Source organism: Quercus suber, unplaced genomic scaffold (genome assembly GCF_002906115.3).
Source record: "Quercus suber isolate HL8 unplaced genomic scaffold, Cork oak 2.0 scaffold_202, whole genome shotgun sequence".
NCBI classification, from domain to species: domain Eukaryota; kingdom Viridiplantae; phylum Streptophyta; class Magnoliopsida; order Fagales; family Fagaceae; genus Quercus; species Quercus suber.
The window spans coordinates 239,996-261,456 of NW_027069660.1; the positions used below are offsets into that span (position 1 = coordinate 239,996).

General features: G+C 34.5%; 1 protein-coding gene across 3 annotated transcripts; it reads right to left on the minus strand.

The window, feature by feature from the left end:
• Positions 1–602: 602 nt before the first annotated feature.
• LOC112017869 (villin-2) lies at positions 603–20,943 on the minus strand. 3 transcript variants are annotated; one of them, XM_065779200.1, is made up of 24 exons: positions 20,600–20,943; positions 17,245–17,398; positions 16,978–17,077; positions 16,735–16,803; positions 16,376–16,612; positions 16,108–16,285; positions 15,804–15,936; positions 13,849–14,008; positions 13,626–13,776; positions 13,444–13,544; positions 13,133–13,291; positions 11,838–11,906; positions 11,697–11,765; positions 11,443–11,580; positions 10,315–10,443; positions 8,737–8,884; positions 8,559–8,569; positions 8,342–8,482; positions 8,117–8,242; positions 7,122–7,184; positions 5,620–5,721; positions 1,967–2,210; positions 1,233–1,474; positions 603–1,154 (listed from the first exon to the last, which is right to left on the minus strand). In XM_065779200.1, exons 2-24 carry the CDS (start codon positions 17,295–17,297, stop codon positions 1,041–1,043), a joined length of 2,937 nt encoding a protein of 978 aa, XP_065635272.1. In that variant the 5' UTR covers positions 17,298–17,398; positions 20,600–20,943; the 3' UTR covers positions 603–1,040. The 3 variants fall into 3 exon arrangements, with proteins under 3 accessions (XP_065635272.1, XP_065635273.1, XP_065635274.1); XM_065779201.1 differs by having other exon boundaries at positions 1,233–1,465; positions 20,600–20,942; XM_065779202.1 differs by lacking the exon at positions 5,620–5,721.
• Positions 20,944–21,461: the final 518 nt, after the last annotated feature.

Consider the following 21,461-nt stretch of genomic DNA (forward strand, 5'->3'; position numbering starts at 1 on the left):
TTCAAAGGGCAAACAAACAACACCAAAACCAAAATTTAACTTTGGTTGAAACAAATTATGTATAGAATAAACACACTTTGAACCTAATATAGAAATGATTTCATTTTATTCCTGTGCTGAGTTCCAAAATAAAGAGTAAATTGACTTTGGAAGTTCACAGTACGTAGACTTCCACATAAAATGAGTTTCACTCACACAACAGAAATTGTAGCAAGACTTTTTCCCTTATCATTCCTTAAACGTGGATTTATAATGCAAAATTATTATTTAAATAAATAAAAAAAAACCCACAATCACCATCCAACTCTCTCACTGACAAAACATATAACTATCTCCAACTTCAAAAGTTTCGAGCACAAGATTTTTCTCTATAGGTAAAAGAAACAACATAATTATGCCATATCCCTGTTTTCCAATCTCAAAAACCAGTTTTTATATTTGAAGAACAAAATCTGCAAACAAAGATTGTAAAAGATGAGAAAGTTGAAAAGGAATGAGGATAGAGAGGAAGTAGTAGTTCATGAGCTACTTAGTAATGCTAGGATAAATATCAAAATAAAACCAACCAGGATGTTCACAGCCAGAAATACATAACTCATAAATGACAACCAACAAACAAATTTTCATTCCTTATATAATAAAATCGCGTACAAATGCAATACATATACAACCCCCCCTTTTAACAAAATAGAAGATGATGATTGTTAGATAACCACAAAAGAAATACATACTGACCAATTAAAAGAATTTGACCTGCCTGAAGTCTTTAAAACTAGAATCTGTGACCATTACAAAAAGCAGGATCAGTTGAAAGTAAAGAAATAAAAGAATCACTCTTCAGATGGCATCACAATCAATACCGATGCCGTCACAGCTATTGAGCATCAAGGGCAGATAGCAAAATGCTAAGAAGACATTGCAAACCAGGCATGTTCTACCAATAAACCACAGATATCCAACTTAGAAGCAGAGATTGATATAATTAAGGAAAAAGGATGCAGAAGAAGACAGAAATTTCATTCCTTTAATCAGTTTGATCCCTAAAACAAATCAACTTTCTTCTTCTGCATGTCTTGCTTCCACCTTGGCAATTTATTGAAAGCTTCTTTGGTAATCCCAAATACAGACTGGAACTCCTCCTCTGACAGATAGGCCTACAAATTTGGGGAAAAAAACCATTAATACTGATTCTACATATGGAATAAAATGAAGGCATTCATAATAGAAACTACCTCTCTCCGCTTAAAATCAATTCCAGTCACTGGATTATCAGATTTTGCCTTTAGTTGATCATAACTGAATGTTTGACCACTTCCACTATCATTTTCCTGCACTGTCTCTTGCTTTGGTTCTGAATTCCCCCCATTGTTTTCAGATCTGGGTGCAACTTCCTCACTCACCTTGATTTCTGCAACCTCTTGAGGTCCCTCCGATTCAGATTGATCATTTTCACTTTTTGTTTCTGCTGCAAGTACTCAAACATGCCAAACGTTCAAAAGTTTTAGATACAAGCGAGCAAATACAAGGTCAAAAATATAGTTTTTATGGAAAAACAGTCACTAGGTAGTGGCCATGGCATTTCTTTTAAGACAAAAATACACTTCATACCCTATACCTTTTATCAATTGTCATTTGAGTCCGCTAAATTTAAATATTATCATTTTCGTCCATTAATTTTGATCACTTGTCATTTAGTCCATTAAATTCGAAAATTCGAACAATTGTTATTTTAGTCTACTAAGTTTAAAAATTGTCAAAAAAAAAAATGTTTAAATAAATTAATAAATAATCTCTAAAGTTATTTTTTAATGTTAAAAATGTGTAATGACATTGTTTTAAAGGAGTTAACTGAAATATTACAAAATAGCAGCCTTGGAAAAGATAACTTTATGCAAACAATTCAGAGGTTTAATGTATTTATAGATGTATATTACTTGTAAAAAAAAAAGGGTAATCTCTTCCTTACCAGAAGAGTTAGTTTCTGGTGGAGGACTGCTACTGGATCGAGTAGGAGATTCATCAGACTTTTTTTCAGCTGTAAGAACAGATGAAAGAGCAGCTACTGCTGCTGCTCTTTGTGATCCTTGACCTCTGCCAGATGGCCTAGGAGCAGAAGTTTTGGCACCAGGGGATGAATTAAACGCAGAGTTTAAGGCAGCCAGAGCTTCAGCCCTTTGCCTAGGTCCTTGATTTGACCCGTTGGATTTGTCCTGAAAATGGGATAGCACAAGAATTGATCAAGTATATGAATGTCTCAAGCACATGCACATACATTGCCATTATTATCATTATCGTCAACTATAAAATTGATTCTATTTAGATATGTATAATAAGGGGAAAAAAATTGCAGAAGCATGAAATATATAGCAATGATGACGACAACCATACTTGCACCAAAATCATAAGCTAGCTTTAGGTTATAACTTGGAGTGCAGATTGAATGCTACCATTAGATGTTCTTGAAAACCAAATAGACCACATTGACCACACAACTTTCCCAACTAAACCGTCCACTGAGAAAGAAGAAAAGGCAAAGGTTTTTCAAAATAACCAGAGCTTGCCCCACATAGCACACAGTCAAACAGAGCTGCTCAACTGAATGATCCTTAGAAAATAGGGAAATGCAGAGACTTATCCAACTAACTGAAGTTTGCCCCAGGTTTCCTCACTAGTACTTTATGTTCACCAAGAAAATTGCTGATAGATGAAAACAAGTAATAATTAACATGAATAGAATATGCGTAGCATGTCGATCTGAAAATTAAAAATAAAAAAGACTTAAATTACACTTTCTGTTCTTAAATGTTGGGGTTGTTTTTATTTTGGCTCCTTAAGTTTGAAACTTTTTATTTTGGTCCATCAAGTTTGATTCCGTTTTCAAAATAGTCATTCCATTCATATCTGTTGGAGATTTTATTTTGGCTCCTTAACTTCACAGGAATTGCACCTTTTTTGGACCATTTATTTCTATTATATCTAATGGTGAAAAAACACTCATGGTCATGCCATTATTGTTCTCTAGAAATTAGTGATTTAAGGCATTAACTCTTCTCAATAGGGGAAAAAAACAGCATTAATTGAACCTTTCCACAACATCTTCTTCCTCTCTCAGAGTCTTCTTGCTCTCATGCAAACAAACAGTATGGAAGCATATTCATCTCTCACGTCATGGTTAAGAAAAAATATATATAAACCTTAATTTTCCTTGTATCTTTCTTGCAAACAGTGTTGCTGCCGCCTCATGGGAAGATTTAATGTGTTCTAAATTATTTAGAAACACCAATGACCACCTCATCAGCTCACTGGTTCAAGGAGTGCGTCGTGGTGTGGCAGTGCCCCATCCAAAGTTCTAGAAGGCTAAAATTATAATTTGGGGAGTAAGAGGCAAAGGATGAGGTGAGATTATAATTTTCGTCTCGGTGCGGCAGTGCCTCATCCTTTGCTATATATGCAAGTATTTTTTCAGATCCATTTACATCAAATTTTACATAATCAAAGCTTAAAAGGTCCCACCAAAACTAAAGTCTTTTATATTTTGATTTTTCTAATAAGAACCCAACTCAGCCAAACTTTAGGGATTTTTGAATTGATTGCAGCAGTAATTCATAGAACTCCAAAGCATAATTGCATATTACACAGCCTTCTGCATTACCTCAGTAACAGTCAATTCTTTTCACTCAAATTAATATTGATTTTTGTTGGCTCGTAGAAAGAACGTTGTTGTGCAAAAATATCTTTTTTTCTGGTTGTTGAAGATTTTGTAGCAGAGATAGGGATGATTAGATGAAGAAGACAATGAACATGCTGGAGAAATTTTATTTTCTTATTTAAAGATCAAGGCTGAAGAGAGTTAATGTGGTTTGATTACTAATTTCTAGGACAATTATGATATGGCATGATTGTTTTCCACCCTTAGATTTAATAGAGATCAATGGTCAAGAAAATGTGTAACTCTTGTAAAGTTACACCAAAGTGTAACTTGAACCAATCTCTCACTCCATATATGTATATATATGACGTAAACTTGCTGGCTTTTAACAGCCAAATCAAATCATGGAGAAGGACAGAAGGACCATTTTGAAAAAAGAATCAAATTTAGTCCAAAATAAATAAATAAATAAATAACTTAAGGGACCAAAATGAAAATAACCTCAAACTTTACAGGTCAAATTGTAATTTAGTCAAAAAAATATTCCCAAGGGAAATGCTTTTTCACATATGCATTTCATACTAAATGATCTGCACACAATATTTTGAAGTCATGCATAACAGATGGTTCCCACCTGCAGAACCAGTGCTTATATAGCATACTCATCAGTTCTTATGAGTTGCTGTATGATAAGTTAGTATGAATAGCATTCCTTTATTTCGAAAGGCCCAGAATTGCTGACCTCACCCACAAATAGGATTAATCACTGCCTACCAGAATTATGCATGGGAGATCTTGTTTCCCTTCAAACTCGTATAAAATCTGGCTAAATAAACTTTCTTGTCCTGTTGCCAGCTGAAAAGCTTTTCCCTAGAATTTTTCATATGAACTCAGAGAAAATTAATCTAATCCCTCAAATGGAATAGTGGCTTCTGATTCCTTTGACATCAGATACCTTCCTGAAAGTGAAACCTGTGAAATAGACATCTCTAAAGATGCAAAACCCTACATCTCTGAAGATGCAAAATCCTCAAATGGAATGCTGCTGAGTACCCCATTTTTGTATCATTTGCTAATTGCTATTCCTTATATAATTTTATTTTTGTTAAGGGAACAGAACCCTAAGACCTACACAAACCCTAACCCTCACTTTACCACTAGAACTAATGTTCAAGGGTACTATATAGCAAGATATCACTTTTAGCTTGGATGTATTATATCAAATATGAACTGATACATGCATAAAGTATCTTCCACAATTGCCTAAAGAGGGGTCATTAATCATTATTGTTATTGGGATGCATCACACTAACCTCTCAAGGTTTACAAAAATGTCAGGAATTTATCTCCTACTTTCATAAATGACACTTTGCCCCTGATGCCTTTTTTTTCTTTTTTCTTTTTTGCCATCTGACTAGTCTAATTAGTAGTGATTATTTAAGGTTACTTGGAAGGGAATTCAATTTGCAAAAAGGAACATTTTGTCAGGGGCAGATGTTTTAAGTTAAGAGGGGTAAGTTCCTTCCAATTTAAATTTCTGCAAGGCATGCATCTCCTATTTTCAAGACAAAAGTATACAGATGCACCTCCCTTGGCAATGTTTCACAACTTCTAGAAGCAGGCCTGCTGGGCCCCCTTACCCTATCCAATCCCAAGAGGTAACAAGTAAGTGTTAAATGATCAAATCTCTCGACCTCCAAATTGAACTCCAAATCAAAGGCTTTACTGGTCATATTATTCTCAATGACTTTCTTTTTTTCTTTGTGTGCCTTTTATTTGATTTTTTTTTGGGATGGGGAGGGAGGGGGGGTGTTCCAGAATCGGCCTTTACGGCCTAGTTTACATACATGCAACAGTATAGGCTGCACCTCCTCAGACTACACTAATGAGGACATGATAGTTGGATATAGCTAAAGGGAATGGTGAGAAGATTTTTAGTAAACCAATAGAGGCATTAGCAGTTTGTTTACCGTTTGGGTTGGTTTCCCAGAGGATGGATGGAATGCAGAAGATAAGGCAGCTAAAGCTGAAGCCCTTTGAGTTGGTCCTCCTTGATTCCCACTGGACTTATCCTGGCCCAGAAATAGCATAAAATATCACACCATCACTTTTCTATTTTTTTTTTTAAAGAAGAAAATAAAATGATGTAGAGAGAGAGAGAGAGAGAGAGAGAGAGAATGGAAGCAAGAGAATTAACGTAGTTGAGCCTAATGACCTACATCTTGAGTCGAAAGCCCTAAACAACATCTTTACTCTACTGAATTTGTTGTGTTACAATGAACCCAATGTAGGGTATATAGAGGAATACATTAGATTTAGTATAGTAACCCTAAAACCACAATTGACTCTAGCATTACAAAACCACAGTAGCCCATGCTATTTACAAAGCAATGATCTACATACTTACAATAATATTTTAATATATAATATTCTAACATATTAGATTTTGTATATTTTGTAATTATTTAGGCTACTGCCATTCTTTGCATTAAGTAGTCTCATTTCAATAAAATTCTTATTACTTTTTCAAAAAAATATATTCTAATATCCCCTCAAACTTGAAGACGCCTTGACTTTGGAACACGAGCTCATGAAGGAAGCCATGAATGAACAGATTGAGTTTAGAATGGACCAGCTTTGTCATGAATTGGAACACATGAGATTCTAGTGAACAATGACTGTCAACGAGGTATGGAAGTCAGAATACTATGGTCTATGGCCAGAGGATGGGCAACGAGGGGAAAATATTATGGTTTACGTAGTTATGGTAATATCTTAATTAATAGTATCCTAATTGATGCAATTAGCAGGATTTGACTTGTTGAGGTATCAACAAAACATTAATAAGCACAAACCTGAACACACACATAAGCACAAAACAGCCAATCATTATCATCATTACCGGCAACAAAATCAACATCAGACTTGAGGCTGTATACGGTTGAGTTAATTTGCTTGGAATAAATGATATCAATAAAAACAACTAAAATATCAATGACGAAAATGACATCAAAATCCACAATAAATAAGGTGATGTCACCAATATAAAAAATAGAGGGTTAATACTCATAGTTAATCACTAAAGAGAGCAGGTTTAAACTACAACTATGAAAGCAAAATTCAAAATAACTCATATACTTACCTGATTTGCATTTGCATTAACATAAGATTCCATCTTAAAAATCTCTCAATGTAGCTGAACCATGATCTAAGGCAAACTAACAACAGTAATAGAAATAATAGCACCTTTTAAGTTCTATATAAATACAATGACCACCAATTGAAGTTACAACTCTTAGCTTTTCCATGTGTTTGTATACCTTCCTTCATTTCAGTTCACCAGGTCCATGATTATAATGTATAGGAGTAGGATTACGTCTAATTTATAAGCAGACATCATGAATTCTGTTCATTTACCAAACAGAATTTCAAAAACACCATTTAGAGGAGGTTAAATTAAAATGGTGTTTACCTCCACAACATGGCCTATCCCAAACAACAGTGCTATCTTCTTTTGGAATGAGTTTCCTTGAACCTGAACAAAAATAGCAAAGTTTTTAACATGTATGCTTGCCATCATAAATTTATGCTTCAAAAACAATACTAATTCTTCTGTCAAGAGGGGGGGTTGCTATTCCTTTTCTCTTCTAAAGATGAGTTGATTAAACATTACCATTGAACAAATGGTATCTAGTAAAAATTATCATGTAAATACATTACCATAGTTCCACTTATAGACTCAACGATATTTACCTTGTAGATGCATCTCAAATTACTTACCTTTTTCCCTATAAGTAATATCATTAAAATAGCACAAAGGGGCGCATCCCAAGTCCCAAGTACATGGTTATTAGACATGAGATATTGCCTCTCAAATTACTATTTTCAACACACCCGTCATGAGTGCTTCAAATCCACTTACTAAGACATTATTTTATGCCTCCTCATTCTTGCAAAGTTCTTATCAATTCCTGTAGTTTCACTTGCTTACTAACTATGGTTTGCTTGTTGTTAAGACCCCCATATCTTGATCAAATGGGTGTAAAAGTGAATTAGAAAAGCTAAAAAATTCACAACCTTGAGTGAGCATGCACCAACTCCGACCTAAAACAACTTGAATGGGGATGTCAAAAACTCTTACAATTGGGAATCTTTGAGTTCAATTATTTCCTACTTGACAAAAAGATATCACTTAATTTCACCCCTATGGGTATACATTGGGTTGCATAGATTTTTTTATTTTTAATAAGTAAAAAGAACAAAGTTCATCCTGAAAGTAACACTTTTAAGTTTAAGCAATCTGAGAATTCTAAAAAAGAACGTGAAGGAGTATTTCCTATCAACATCATCCAATCAAAAACTAACATTATCTCAACTTTGCATAGATATGACAAAAGAAACGTTTCTGCCTTAATTGTTAAAATTATTGCTAAACCAGAAAGATAGATATGTTGTTTCAGCACATACAACAGCTTTGTTCTGATCCCATGAAAAGTATGTTGTGAAGAAGCATGGTTCATTTCCTTCAGTGACTTTATATAGTGGTACATTTGAAGACAACCCCTCCAGAGATGCAGCCATCTCTATGTATTTCTGGAAAAAAAATATATATATATATATATATAAAATTTCGTAACTGAGAACATAATGATAAGGAAAATATGACAAAAGCCTAAACAGTTTAAGCAGTACCTGGCCAATTTCAAAAGCATTTTGCTTTTCTCTGGAGTCTACAGACTGGCCAACCCAAACAAACACTTCAGCATGTGTGTCAAATATCAAGATATCCTCTGTCAATAGATCGTCCTGGGAAAAGTTGTAAACTTCCTCGACCTGTGCCATAATGTAGAAAATTAATATAGAAGCCACTGAAAACCTGAGCTAATATTCAAGGAAGACTAAAACTCACCTGAAACTTTCCTGGGTGGATCCATGTGACAAAAAAATGATCAAAGTAAGGAGAGTTAGAATGGATAACGAGCACAATCAACAACTTATGAAACTCAGATTTGCCATTTGTCCATTCGTGGGAGAAGAAATTTTAATAAGAGGAATTATTAACTTAACTTATAGAAGAGAAATGATACCTTTATTAAAAGAGAATGTGAACAAGTGGGGATCTCTGACAATCTCCTGAGAAACTTTTTTGCTGGTGTAACTTTGTTTGCCTCCAAGGGGAAACCAGAAGGATGAGCTCTCTGTTCCTTCTTTAGCATGTTTCAGAGCAACTCCTGGCTGAACAAGTTAAATAATTCTTGAGTTGGTTAACAACAATACATTAGGAAATAGTAGGGACTGATTTCTATATTAAGTTCCAAAAACTAGCTTAAGACTGCTAGAAAAATTGTAAGCACGAGAATGCTGCTTCTTTTTTCCTCATAGGTGTTAAGAATGAGAATGCTATGATGCCAATCCAAGGAATAAATTCCAAAACTCATCCATTTGGTTTTGATTACCATATTTATTTTCAATTTTTTCTACAAAGGGAAACAAACACCAATACGAAGTAAAGCATCTAGATGTGATTCAATAAATTAACAAAGAAAGTTGGGATATAGTTCAAATTCAACATAGCACTGTACTCAGTTGCATACAACTTGAATCAGCATATAGTGCATACATACATACATGTATAGACAAAGATTAGTTACAAAGTAGTTTGGAAAAATCTCCACCAAGTCACTACGTGGCGAATTATAAGACTATCTATGTGTTATTTAAATAGGTCATATGACTCATTAAAAAAGTCACGTGACTAAAATTATACATGGATGACCTCTTCAATTGCCATGTAACAGGTTAGAGGAAGAAAGCTAAAAAAATCGGTTTGGAGCTAACTTTTTTCCTATATATATAATAGTATTATCACAAATTAGGAACATATAAAACAATTTTGACATTGCATTAAAGTTGTAGGTTTGGTTCTGTCTCACTACGACCTTCAATTTTCAACCACATAAGCTTAAAATTCCCCCTAATAAAATTAGCAAAAGACAAAACTAACCAACCCAACCCACCCAATGCTCTGTTTGGTTGCCATCCAAGAAAATGTAGAAAAACATAACAATACTAGCCTGATTTTTTTTTTCTATTGGGAAAAAGAACATTAAAGCTTAAATGGTAAATTACTGATTGTCCCAAAAGCTTAAACTACTAGGAAATGATGATTTTAATTATTCAACCATAATTCTAACACACCTCTTCGTATGCGGGCCCAGACTCCCCCTTAATAAGTGGGGCCCAACACGTGGATATTTAACTTTTTAAATGGGAGTTAAAGTAGAGTCATGGTTTGAACATAGGATCAACTACTCTAATGTCATGATAAATTACAAGTTGTCCCAAAAGCTTAACTTGCTAAGAAATTGTGTATTTAATCATTTAACCATAATTCTAATAGAAAAAACATGTGAAAACTTACACAGAACAGTTTTGACATTACAATTTTTCGTTTGCCCTTTTTCAATTAAAAAACAAAAGTGAATGGTCAGTTCATTCTACTATGTAGTTAGTTTGAGGCTCTGTACTGAAATATAGTCAAGTTATTAACAGGTTGAGCCAACTTGGCCTTGCTTTTGACTTTTTAAAATGAGGCCTCTACATTTCAAAGCCACAATAAGTTAGAGTGAAGCCAATAAAAGAATAGTTTTGAGTTATAAGTATACCTTCAAAAACTCTGAAACTTTTGCAGCTAACTGCTGCTGCTCAAAGGTACTTTGATTTCCATGCCAGGTGAAAATTGAAGAGCCAGATTGAAGGACAAAACACTCCATAGAGTTCAATGATGTTGCGGCCTAAACAAGAATAAAACATATATATGTATATTTTTGTTAGAATAACATCTAGATGACTCATATGATGATCAATGTCTTGCACCTATGCAACTTAAGAATGCTTAGTATTCGAAAAGAAGAAAAGAAATGGGGAGTTAGCTTGCTCATGTTACTCGTATTTCTTGTTCACTTACCTTATAATCATATAGGGAACAAAATTTTATATATTATCACCAGCCTCTTCACGCGTGTTTTGAGGCTTGTTTTGATTAACATATATATAATTTTTAGGTCATAAAACTCTAACATGTTCAGAAATCAAGCTTTCAACTATAAATATTTTAGGGTGTTAGAAACTTTAACCCTTTGACAAAATGAATTTTAAAAATAAAATAAAATAAAATAAAAACAAATAAAGTGCTTGCGAAACCATCACTTACAGGCAGTTATAACCTCCTCTTCTCTCACAAAAGGCAAGGTAGGTAGGGTTCTTGAAATTACCGTTATAACTACTTCTAGTTACAGTTTAGTTTTGGAAAAAAGAAAAAAAGACAAAAGAATTGTATTGTGCTTTAAATTTAAAATGTGACCTAAATTTTAGGTATTTGAAAAATCTTATTTTCCTTGTTTAAACCTATAATTCGATTTTTATTTTTTAACAAAAAAATAGTGATTATGTATGAGGGTATTTTGGAGCATTAAAAGTGGAAACCAAAAGGTTTCATTCTCTTAATAATAGTATAGATGTCACACTAAACCAATAGAATGGACAAATGATATCAAAATTTGACATGTTATAATGTTGTGCTAATAAAAGAAAAAGTATACACATTTTTATGGCCAATGATGGATTCAACAATCAAAACATTGACCACTGGAACCAAAGCAATAGGCAAAAATTATGGTTTCCAAATCACTAACATGTAAAGCAATATTGAAGAAAGAAGCCAGTACGTTCAAACAAAACATTTGTCTACAGACAGAATATTTTAAAAACCATAGAAAATTTGATTGACATACTGCATCAACTTGCACTGCTTTATTGTTATGAGTGGAAGTTCCCGATATTTCAATGAGTGCAACAGAATCCGCCGAGTAAGTTTCATCCGTCAAACCTTTGTCAGCTATAAATTTTTTGTAACCAGAGCTCAAACCTCCCTAAAGTTGAAAACCAATCAATTACCACTGTTAGCTACGAATCCCACTCTCATATCACATTATTAGAATTAAATCTTGATATTCAAGGTGAATTTTTGTGCAAGCTAAGCAAGTACCTTAAGGACCACCATAGGTTGAAAAAGTGCAACAAATTGTGGTGGCTCTTTACCTTGAAATATGCGACCCTACAAGAATCACTCATTACATGCAAGTATAAAGGGTCACATTCCACAACTTGTATAAAGATAATATGCTACCTGTACAGGTCTCCCTTTTAATGAGTTGAACATTGTACTAGCCAACCGAGTAGCCATCTTTTGGTCCTCCTGGATTGGGGAATATAAGCAAGTCATTATATTAATAGTTATAATTTTTTTTATTTTTATTTTTTTAAAAGTAACCAACAACAGGGAGTGCAAGTTATAAGTTGAAATACAAATAATTTGCAAGAGTAGGGACAGCACAAAATGGTGCCATACTATTGCAGTATCATGATTCAACCTTATGATGACTCATATGAGGTGAGAGTTAAAAATTATACACACACAAATGAACCTACATGCACACATTTTCACCATCCCAGTAACAAAGAAAGTTTGAAGTTGCAAATATCATGGCTTATTGGAAGAAGACACGCATAACCATGTAGTACAAGATCTTAGATTCATATTAATACACTATCAAAACTGCAAATTTTTCATCAAATATGTAAAGTTAAAAAGAAGGGCAGATTGCACTTCTCTCTTACCCCCCCCCCACATCTAAAGTATAGGGCAGTTGCAATGTCCCCCTTTACTTTAAAACCTAGTAATATTTCCCCCCTTGTTTTTTCATAATGAGCACTTAACCCTCCGTTAGTATTTTTTGTCAAATTAATGGATTTTTTTTTTTTGAAAAATGTGTCTGGACATGCACTGACAAATGTTGATATTGTGCATGTGTTGTGTTTCTTATTGGAGGGTATTAGGGACACCATTGTGCATGTGATGCTTAGTTTTGGTAGTGTATTAAAAAGAAAAATGTAAAATTAGTTGTCCCAAGCAATTTGACATGCATGAACACAGATGATGAAAAATATTTATATGCTTTCCCCATAACATGGATTGCTGACTGCAAAATAAGTTGTCTTTCAGGTGGTACATAATGGTCAAGACCAAAAACAACAACAGGGTACAAGAAGTGAGAACTGAGGATAGCTCAACTGGCACCTCTTGGTATTTCCAACAAAGATGTCTAGGGTTCAAACCCTCCCCCCTCCCCCTCTCCCCCATTGCAAGTATTGAATTTATCAAAAAATAAAAATTTTGAATTATAAAAAAATAAAAAATAAAATAAAATAAAGTAAGAGTGGAGGCGAAGTCATAGGTATAAGATTCACTGTGTGTAATCTATCATTAAAAAAAAAAAGGTACTTGCATAGTGAATTGCATATTAATTCCAGAAAGGGTTCAAAAATACATCTCTCTGCATTGTATATTACAAGAACTGCATGCAACTCTATGAAGCCATTCTTTTAAAAATTTCAAACCCAAAGTAGAACAATGTAATTTACCACAATGCTGTCCTTTCCAAACCAACAGCACAAAAGGTAGTCTTCTTTCCTATCACCTGAATGGTAGGTATAGAGAACAATGTAGCAATCCCCACTATAAAATTTACCAACATCCTCTTTAGGCAATGGAGTCTTGGCACTGCCATTGATGCGCCATACCTACGGAAAAGGAAATAGTCCATAGGTAATGTTTTGAATATCAATCCATTCAAACCAGCCAATTAATCAATTCATTTCCAGATGCAATGATAAAAAATAAAAAATAAAAATAAAAAATAAAATAAAATAAAATAAAAAAGTATTAACCAGACCTCCATCTTTCCGCATCCCTCAAGCAAAGGTGGGACTTCCTCATTTACAGGCGCACTTTTTGTCAAGCCCTTGACACCAACCCCTTGTTGCTTCAACAGAGCTAGCAATGTACAAAATACAATATTCAACAAGATTGACCAGATATTCCAATTTAATTTAGGGATGAGGAAATGATCACTACCTTGCACTTTGCCTCTTCCTTCTTCATTCCCAGGAGTGGCAGAACCTGAGGGCCAAGAATCAAAGTTGGACTTAAATGAACGCGTCTCATAACCTTGAATAAGCCGGGTAATACGTGTAGATTTTGGCCTATTTTGACTGGTGAGAAATTCCTGAAGATAAAAATTGAAGTTTAGAATCCTTATTTTTATTAAGAAATGGAGAATTGGATGCTACGCTACTACCTCAGCCACTTGGACGGCAGCTTTTCTCTCCTCCACTTGCGTTACCCGGCCAATCCAAACAAATACCTCAGCACCACAGTCCAGTAGATAACATTTGTTGTTTTCCAACAGGGATTTGGATAGTTCACTTTCTACTATCTTCACCTGTCCGTCAGTGATGCTGTAGAAACCAGCAAGCCAAGTTAAAATTATTTTAATAACTTCAGTCATCATGAAACACTGGCATGCTATCTTTCATCCAAACAGGAAAGAAAATGATGGAGCAAGAGCAACTAATATACCTTTTTCATCCAAAAAAAAAACTAATATACACCTTTTAAAATCATAGTCCCTCCATCCTAATTTGAGTGTCTTGGTTTGAAAAGGCAGGATGTTTAATAAAGTTAAAATGTGTCCTGATTGGTCTTTTTAATTACTATTGGATAATATTGGAAGATGAAGGTTTAAATGCTTTTACTTTTTGAAAGTGGATACTCACTCAGGGACGTTCCAAAAGGAAAGCAAGACATTTAATATGGAATGAATGAAATAACAAAATAATGAAAAGAACAAAAGACAGGCAAGAAATTAATTTAAGTTGTCAATATATATCACCATCAGCCTCTTGGTTAGATGCTTGACCTCAAGGACAATATTGAAGATGCAAGTAATATCATTTACTCTTATACCAGTAAGTCATAAATGCAAACAAAATTAGATTTTTTGAAGCTGCCTGACAAACATTTAAAATCAACTTGTGATCTTTTCCTTCCTTTATTTTCTTTTTTTTTTTTTCTCTGTCAAAATTTCTGTTGGATATTATTGAAAGATAAGTAAAGACAACGAGAAAAACTCCTTGAAAATATCAAAGCTTCCAAAGGAAGCATAAGAAGGGGGAAAACACACACACATGACAGAGCAACTTCTTCATAGAACCTGCAATGCAATTAGCTAACCGTGCTAATTCTTCATTTAAGAAAGCAGTTAATGTATTAACTATCCAAACTTAAGACCTTAAACTTTAATAGGGCTTCTAGAAAGCAGGAAAAAAGATGATTGACAAAATCAAATCAACATCTAGCCATTTTTCCATAGCTCTCCTCCATATTAGCAACATAAAATTCTTCATCTTTGTATAGAAAAAACTATATAATGATAGAAAAAGGGCATGTATTTCACTGTAACTTGATTCATTAATTACTCTATAGAGATAGAGTAAGTTAAAGAGCCCATCTTAAGTTGCTATTTGATGATTAGGATAGAACTAACAGCAAATTTACAGTAAGGAGATGGCACAGCCTGATATTATTCAAATGTAGTGCTGCAGGATGACATTGCAACTCTATAAGCATACTCACTAAAAATACATATTTGTGTGTGTGTGGAGAGAGACAGAGAGAACATAGGGGATCAGAAGCAAATGAAGATGGAGAATCAACTGGGTTAAAAAACAGTCCATGATTGAGCAGTTCTGAATCTGTAAATATTCAGACTTAATGAGAACAGACAGAGATGCAGACTATAGCCACTGATCAGAAACACTTTCTGTGCAAGGGAGAAGGGAAACGATTCCCAGCCAGGTTAATACTGTAGCACATACAAAATGCATTATGGAAGTAACAGATACCATGTAGATGCAAAATTAAACCTTCCAAATGTCTGCTCTCTCAAAGGGCCAAAATGATATAAACTAAATAAGTTGCAATTATTTTTCTTTTTTTGGGAGAAAGGAAGTGGGGAGGGGAACAAGTAAACCGCATATGCATAACCACCAGAGACTCTAAAAGTCTAATTCCTGCACCACAGGGCACAACTTTGTAGTTTAAAAATTTCAGACGTGTATCTGCTTTCCATTTCCACATGCTGCTACGACTTATCATAATATAGAAGTAAAAACAAAGAGAAATATAAAAGGAAGAAAGTTTACTGGAGAAAGCCTCACTCTTACATACAAAGAAGAAGATGGAATAAAATACCTATAAAGTTTAGCAGGAGTGGCCTCAGGAATAATGTCATCTTCACTAGTGACCTTTTTTCCAATAGGAGCAAAACCACCAAAGAGAACCCAGAACTCACCAGAGTCTGACTCAGTATCCAACTTCCCATCATCTGGCATGGTGAACACCATTAAGAACAACCAAGTAATCAAATGAAGAATTGAGAACCATGGGTACAACTAAAAATGAATGAAAACAAAATAGTGGTAGGAAAATGTAAACTTGTTGAGAATAGTAGAAAGAAAAATAGCATCATAACAATCACATATACATGTGACCTTACCAACAATTGCAACATCACAAGTTCCAACGTGATACTTTTCCTTCAAAAACTGAATTACTTCCAAGGCCTTGGCCCTTTCCTGGATATTGGAATTTGCACCATTGAACTGATAAATCTTATTCTGAGTGTCCAGGATAAATACATCATCATGATTCAGTGAGGATCGAGCAAAAGGCACCTGCACAAGCAAAATGGAGAATGATGATTCCTTGATCTGTGAAAATCTACATCTAAAGTTCATTGAATTCATGAAGTTAATTTGCCATGCCTGCTTCATTCTGACAACTCGTTTTCCTCTACAGACATACAACCGTGTTTCAAATACTTCTTCCTCAGGCGATTTAAATCCAGATGCAACACCACCCTCCAAAGGTATGATACAAGGTTTAAAGTATGACAAAAATTTGTCAGATTCATAGCCTTGTATTTCCCTGTGCTGCACTGCACGTCCCCCAAGAACCGCATCAAGTTCAACAGTTTTTAAAGCTGCTGTTCCGGATTCATCCTAAAAGAATTTATAAGGTTTAGCGAGATTATATTTTCAGATCAACTCTTAGCTTATATGAACACGAAATCTTAAAGGCTAGTTCAAACTTTAAATGAAGAAAAAAATGGAAAATGGCACACCTGACTTGAATCCTTCCCAATCCAGAAGTGAATGTCTAAGGTATAAGCACCTCCTTTGCCTTGTGTTGTCTACAGAAATACATGACAGGTAAGCACGTAAATAAATATGAAAGACAAAGATTACATTTCAGAAGGATATGGGGCCCCATCCACCTCCCCCAACCCTTTTTTTTTTCTTTTTTTTCATTTATCTAATCAACAAATGACAAAGACAGAGAGAAGAGCACTGGATGCAGTTTGTACCTGCAAGACAATGTAACAATCCCCCATGTAGAATTTTCCATATTCAGACTTTGGCAATGGGACGGGCTGAAAGTTCTCAATTCGCCAAATTTCAGTCCCTCTGTAAGATGTTAAGTTTAACAACTAAAATGGAAAGGCAGCATGTTCAGCATATAAGTAATACTGTATAATGTTCACTCCTCTCTTGCATACAAAACAAAAAAGAAATATGTAAACAAACACTGTGCACAAGTTCATTACTTATGCCACTACTCATAGTAAGGATACACTCTTTGACCAGCTCCCTGAAATGCAGGATCCAATTTCGCAGAGCTAGACATTGCCTGAAACCCTTTTTGGTACCGTATCTCCCAACTAAGACAAAAAAAGATGTTCTTTGAACTCCTGTGTTTTGGCAGTCTACAGATTCCACAAGACTCAACTGCACAAGAGAAGAAATGGGGAGATTAAATAGATGTCAAGAACAAACTCAACAAATCAGAAGCCTACTATCTATGTTGTAGCTGTAGCTACCAACAGTCTAAATGTCTATTAACCACATTAGATAAGCAGAGGTCACAGAAAAGAGAGAATTGTATAAGGGAACAATAAAAATAAAAAGAAATAAAAACAAGGGAAGAATTAGCAGATTGTAAATATAATCAGGCACAAATGTCTTACTTATCAAAAAAAAATAGGCATCATGTTATATTCATTTTGCTTGTATGGTTCCACTACATACAGAGATCACAACAAAGTAACAGTTTCACAGCAAATAAATTCATTTTGTGCAATTGCAACATCAAGGTAAAGAATTAAGAATGGCCCAAGCCAAAAAAGCAACATAATTTTCAATTAGTCAGAAAAAAAAGTGGATCAGCATATTTACTACAAGAAAACTTCATAGAGAACATAAAACATATATATATATATATTGTCTCTACGAAAGTTATTATTATTGGAAGTGGATCCTCTCATAATGGTTCATATGAACTGCTAGTATCTACCACCTCTGGGTTCAGCCCATATCCCCATTAAGTTGAAATAATAAATTACTAAAACTCACATACAGAAACCCTCCATAATAAACACATGTGCCACTATGCCAGATCCCTATTTTGTAACAAGCACATGCATAAGTGTTAATGTCTAATTGCTGCATTGTGTCTGATACACTATGATTGGAATTCAAACATCTCAATTCTTTACTGTCAGGGTCTTGCATCTGCATTGGATTTGCAATCTTAAATCTGGTTTACGTTTTACCTCATGTCTGGTTCCAATTGTCAAAATCAGAAGCAATGGGGGAGCCAGAAATTTTTTCTAAGAGGGCCAAAGTAGAATATATCAAGTGGTGGAAAGGATTCCAAAAATTTTGGGGAGAGGGAGGCAATTATATATATATATATATTAGGTAAGTAACAGTATGCAAATCATATACTGTAAGGATGATCAAATGAAAGTACAATGATCAAGAAATCCAGCATGGGTTGGGAGGGGGGGTGGGGCAATTATGTTAAAAGAAATAATGGAATATTTTTTAACAAATAATTATAGGGAATGTTAAAATGCAGGGGACCATAACCTCCCTGCTCTGCACCAGCCTTGCCTACTCTGCCATTTATCACAAGTCATCTTGGAGTAGGCCGATATTAGAGAACTCTCCCCTTTTCTCTTTCTTCTTTGATAAGTGCTGAAGAGAACTCTCCCCTTTTCTTCATCACAAGAATAGAATCCACAATAGTTGGCTTTCCTACCCTAAATATTCTCCAAGATATTGCTCCTCAAAGTTCAGCTGTCTCTTAGCTTTTTCAAAAACCCTCCATTCTCAGTGATATATCAGCTAAGACATAATAAAATTCCACCTCTTCATACCCTAAACATGGCCCTATATGCATGGCAAAGCAATCACATGAAATTATGCTTGAGCATGATCACAGTGTCCTATAACTCCCATAGCTTCCATACTCCAATACTACCTCTCTTTCTCACTCTCTCTTTTATATGCTACACCACAGCTATTCTACCAGTTGCTCTACCAATTCGAGCTGCTTATTCATTATGAAAAAACTTCTGGTAATAGAAGAGCAACTGTTTAGATGTTCTATTCACATCATGATATCTTTATGATCCAAGTCCCAATATCATAATGGTCCTTCCAAAGATTTCATACTTAGCTGATCCTCTTTTAATTATTAAAAGACACATGATCCAGAAGGAATTTTTATCTAGAGTCAGTGTAATCATTGGAATTTCATGTTTCTACACATATATCCCAAGAACAACTTGTGAACTACTCCCATCAAGAGAACTGTCAACTAATAACATTATATTTTGAGTGAATTTCTCACCATGTATCCTGCATGCATATCTTACCAAAGAATTGAATTGAAGTATCAAACAATCAACAACGAGCAGTCTTATTTATTAGAAAAAATGATGACCCTTCTTAACGTGAATATATCCTTAGCAACTCCAGACAGTTCGGCAACCAATCTATTATTGAAACTAAATATGCATATTCCCATATCAAGTAGACAAGAGCCACCATAGCCATGTCCAGAAGTTGCCTACCATCTTACATTACCACTTGAAGCAAAATGCAATGAAACCAAGTTGTAAAGTTCCCAGTGTTAAGGATGACCCTCAATCCATTCTTGCTCCAAATCATATCATCCCATTTTTCTTTTGATAGTTAAGTTACATAACCACCCTACAAATCATATCATCCCTAGAAAAGCTCACTCAAAATCAATGTTGGAATCCATGTCTTCAAAGTCTGTCAAATACTCTCACAACACCAAAAATCTTGAAAATAGATTAGAGCAGTAATGACTATACATGACACGGCTACATTGAGATTCCAATCCAGAATGGATAATCTAGCAATTATGTTATTCAAGACTGACCCATAATGCCTTGATCACAAGACATTGATAAAACTATCGTACCCAATACACAAAACTCTCACTTTCGTGGGGTCTGGGAAAGGTGATTGGTAGGCAGCCTTACTCTTTTTTTTTTCTTTTTCTTTTTTGAGAGGCTGATTCCCAAACTCGAACCTACTATCTGCTTTTGGTGGAAGGCACTTGCCATCGCACCAAGGCTTGAACTCTAATCATAATCAAAAACCCAAAAACAATTATAAATCACTGGATTTACTCCAATGCAAAAAGCTCAATATGTTTGGATCTCCTTGATTTTTTTTTTGACTCAGCTTCACAATCAACCATCTATATCACAAAAACAAAAGCCATCCTATCAGACTTTTACAAATAACCATTCAAGTTACAACATAAATTCAAGTGAGGACAATAACACATAAAGGCTGGATCAAACAAGTAACAGACGAATAACAAAGTTCATAGATGATCAAGCAACTAACCAATGACAAACAACAACAAAAACCCACATACCCCATCAGATCAGAGCTCAAACTGAATACAAAAACGCAATAAAAATAAAAATTAAAAACAACGAAAACCCATTAAAATTATAAGAAATTAAGAACGACCCAGATCAAGAAACGTGATCATAAATCAGAAAAACGATGAAAGAAGGCGATCGAATTACAAGTACGTAAGGAAAGAGATCTGGCAGAAAAAAAAGGTTGATCAGAGTGAGAGTGTGATTGAGAGGGTACCTGAGATCGTGGTGGTGTGGCAGTGATGATGGGAAGGTGAGAAAGAGGAAAGAAATGGGAGTTATGTTATGCGATGGGGGAAGGACGAGCTTGCAGAGCTGGCAATAAAGAAAGAGAAAAGAGAGAGTTGTAAAGAAAAGTGAATTATTGCTGTGCGTTATGTTATGGGGTTTCTCTCTCTAACTTTTTAGGCTTTTGAGGATTGGATTGTTTGTAATTTCAGAGAGACAGAGAGAGAGTGAGAGAGAATGTGAATGAATGGAATATGATGATGATGATTGTGTTGTGAAGAATGAAGAGAAAGAAGAAAAGAGAGAGAATGGGTTTGTGAGTGAAAATGGAAATGGATATGGGGAGACAAAGTCGTTATTTTAAGGCAAAGATCCGGTGACGGGTGGCACCGTCCATGTCATCTCTTCTTTTTTGCTTATATTTCTATCTTTTCTTTTCTCTCTTTCTTAACTTTTTTTTTTTCCTTGTTATTGTCTTTTTTTTTTTTTTTAATTTTTGCCAACAAAAAGATTTATGTGAATCAGGTATCCCATAAATTTAAGATTTTATTGACGTAACTTGGTAGTAGAAGTTTTCGTATCGTTTTATATGATACTTAGAGCATCTTTATCAGCTATGGCATAATTTATGCCATTTTACCACATCAAAGACCTACTTTATTATTTTACCATATCATTTTAAAACATATCATTTATCAGATGTTCTATTCTTCAATTCTATATATTAAAATAATATTTACTACACATTAAAATAATATAAACTACACAATAAAATAATATATCTAACACAATAAAAAACATCCACAACACTGTTGCCGCCGCCGCCGCCGCCACCACCACCGTGGCAGCTA